Source organism: Sapajus apella, unplaced genomic scaffold, assembly GCF_009761245.1.
Source record: "Sapajus apella isolate SASKATOON/1434 unplaced genomic scaffold, GSC_monkey_1.0 scaffold1391, whole genome shotgun sequence".
NCBI classification, from domain to species: domain Eukaryota; kingdom Metazoa; phylum Chordata; class Mammalia; order Primates; family Cebidae; genus Sapajus; species Sapajus apella.
Window position 1 is genome coordinate 10205 of NW_022438317.1, and position 2889 is coordinate 13093.

At 45.0% G+C, this 2889-nt stretch overlaps 1 gene segment (V, D, J or C); it reads right to left on the bottom strand.

Annotated features, from left to right (window-relative positions):
* Positions 1 to 544: 544 nt before the first annotated feature.
* LOC116546783 lies at positions 545 to 1030 on the bottom strand (the record flags this gene model as incomplete). The annotated part of the segment is given in 2 exon segments: positions 545 to 819; positions 943 to 1030. Coding segments are annotated over 2 exon segments (363 nt in total), but the record flags the coding sequence as incomplete, so codon positions are not given.
* Positions 1031 to 2889: the final 1859 nt, after the last annotated feature.

A 2889-nucleotide genomic window follows, 5' to 3' on the forward strand; every position in this document is an offset into this window, starting at 1 on the left:
CAGTTACCTAGGGCTGGGCCATCCCAGCTTTATATGAGGAATTCTTCCCTGACCCGTGTTCTCATGAAGCATTTTACATTGTAGTGCTTTGTTCCTGGGATACAGTCAGAGCCTTAGGTAGCTCTGAGCACAGACCACTGGAAATGGAAGGGGAGGTCTCTGGTTTAAACCCTGGAAGAGCAGAATCCATGCTGCAGGGTACTGTTTGCCTGCTAGAAGGTTCCCAGGCTCTGACTATAAGGTGAGCTAGAAAAGACTCATTTTGCTTCTTTCAAAAGAAAAAGGCCCAGCTCCACAGGCAGTGGTTTGAGTATATATGGACAATCAGCCAACATTTCAGTGTCTTCAGGTGGTTTTGTTTGATTTTGTTATACTGAGACTTCAGAAACAATGAATGGGAAATGGAGAGAAAGCCTGTTACCACAAGAAAGTACTTCCAAATATAGTTTGTAAATAGACAGGTTATTTTTGCAATTTAAAAATTGTCACAGAACAAGGGTGAGAACAGGCTGAGGTTTTTGTCCCACTTCCCCATCTGTGTGTGTCACTGGAGCCCAGAGCTGAGTAAGAGCCCTGCATTGGCAGAGGCATCTTTGGATCCAGAGAAGCGGCTGGGGACTCCAGAGCCCTGGTGCTTATTTGAGTCTGAGCAGTAGTACAGGAGATACCAAGGCGGACTTCCTGGCTTCTGCTGGTACCAGTATATGTAGTAGCTACCAACATTGATGTCACTGCGCAAGGTGCAGGTGAGTCTGGCTGATGCTCCAGGAGTCGCTGAGAGTGATGCTGGCTGAGTCAGCACAGGCTGGGAGAGGGAACCTGGAAACACAGACGTTTATGGGTGATCAGACAGAAACCAGGGTAAAGTTTTTCAGGAATCTTTCCCAGAAGAGTGAGAATCAGGCTGTGTGACTGGCCCTAGTCTCTGATGCCTGTTCCTACCTGTGCAGTGAGAGAGGAGAAGGAGGAGGAGAGGAGTCCAGGACGTGGTGGAAACAGCCTCCCACCCCAGCAGTAGGACTGGGCTGCCTCAGGCCTCCTTTTCTTCCCACCCTCTGTATAGGAGGGGCTGCTCATGCAAATGTGTTTCTGCCCAGGAACTGTCCAGCCCCTGCCTGAGCCCTGGGGATGCAGCACAACTTACTCTGTAGACTGAGCAGGAGGAAGGTTTGCTCTTCTTTTTGCAAGGCCCTGGGAGGAAGCACCGTTGAGACCATACACAGGCCTCTGCTCAGGAAACTCTGCCAGGCCAGAGGGGACACAGCTGCTGAGTCACCATCAGTGAACACAGGGCACAGCCCCAAAACCTGGATTTCTTTGAGTGAATGGTCCTTACCCAGCACCTGTGTAGGAACCGCAGGGCAGCCCCACAGCATCCGATGCTGGTCCCAGGACACACACTTTTCCATGGTTCAGAGACATCAGAATGCAGCTGGTCTCTGCAGCTCACCAGTCACTGTCTGTATTCACATATCCATGGTCTGATTCCTAGAAACTTCTTCAACTGTGCTATGCATTATTACTGTGATTTCTCACTCCCAAAAGTAGTCTTGGTCTGTGGGATGTGCAGACGTGTATATGTATAACTTTTAATGGTGTCAGCACCCCCACGGAGCATTCTAGAAAAATCAGATTGCCCACATATTCCTATAGGATAAGCGTTAAGGAAAAGGGATCAGCCAAGGAGTTAGGCTGAAGGGCAGCTAGGGGCTGTTCAAAAGTATGGTGAAAAATTAGAATTTTCCAAGAAAAATAAATGATCTGTGACATGTTAAAGGCAGCAATTCAGCAAAAGTTACATATATATATAATGTTTTCATACATTTTATACAGATTTGGCTCAATTTAGTGATATAGCAAAATTAATAGATTTGGTAGGCTTACCTTTACCGACGAACAGTATGACATATTTCTCTATTTAATGAAGTTCGCCATCATCTCCCTAAGTAAAACTTGTCATGTTCTTCACAGTTTTGTGAGATTTTTTGGTGAAAAATTTGTCCTAGATGTGATACAATTTGTTCGTATTGTGATATTGCCACCTCTATCTGTTTACTGGATGTTTTCACTTAATTGGAAAGATTAGTACGTGTTTTACCCTCACAGTGTTCTTGAAAGCGAGTTCAATGTCTGAGGAGACAAAGGCAGAGACCATCACTTCTCAATGTAGCCACGTCTACTCTTGTGCTAACTGTGCAAATGACTTCTTGGTTTTTAGACTCACAAGGTGCTTTAGTGAATAATCTAGAATCAGGATCACTCACTTTTCTCAGGCACTCTCTCCTCAAGGCATTCACAGAGATCCCTCTCATTCAGATGAGGCAGGCAGGGCACTCCCTGGATTACACGCCTTCAGTAACTCCTCACAATCTGTTAGACAATCTGAACCCTATGGCCTCTGCAGCACGCCCTTCACGTTGTGGCCCCTGCTCACATTCATAGCCCAACTCATAGCTTGTCCCCTTACTTGTGGGGTTCCAGACTCACTCACTTCTCTGTCCTGGGAAACCCTGAGCTGCTTTCTTTTCCACAGCCTCCAAACGAGCTTCTCCTCTGACTATTGATATGTGATGGGCTTCTATTTGAAATCAAAGTGTAAGCTTACATTTTGGTCACATTGTACACCTGTCAAAGCAGAACATAAACATCTCCTCACAAACTAAGGATATTTTAAACACTGGTTAACATGGAAACTTTTGAGTCATACAAATATACAGGGAATTTTCTAATGAATTGTTTGCACCCATCAGTGTGGTTCATCTTTTTTAACTTTTCAGACTCTTTTACCCATCAACTTACTCCCTCACTAGATGATTTTTACAACAGATAAGTGAAGCAGTATCATATCATTGGTACATGAACTAACAAATATATACGTTTGATGTGTTC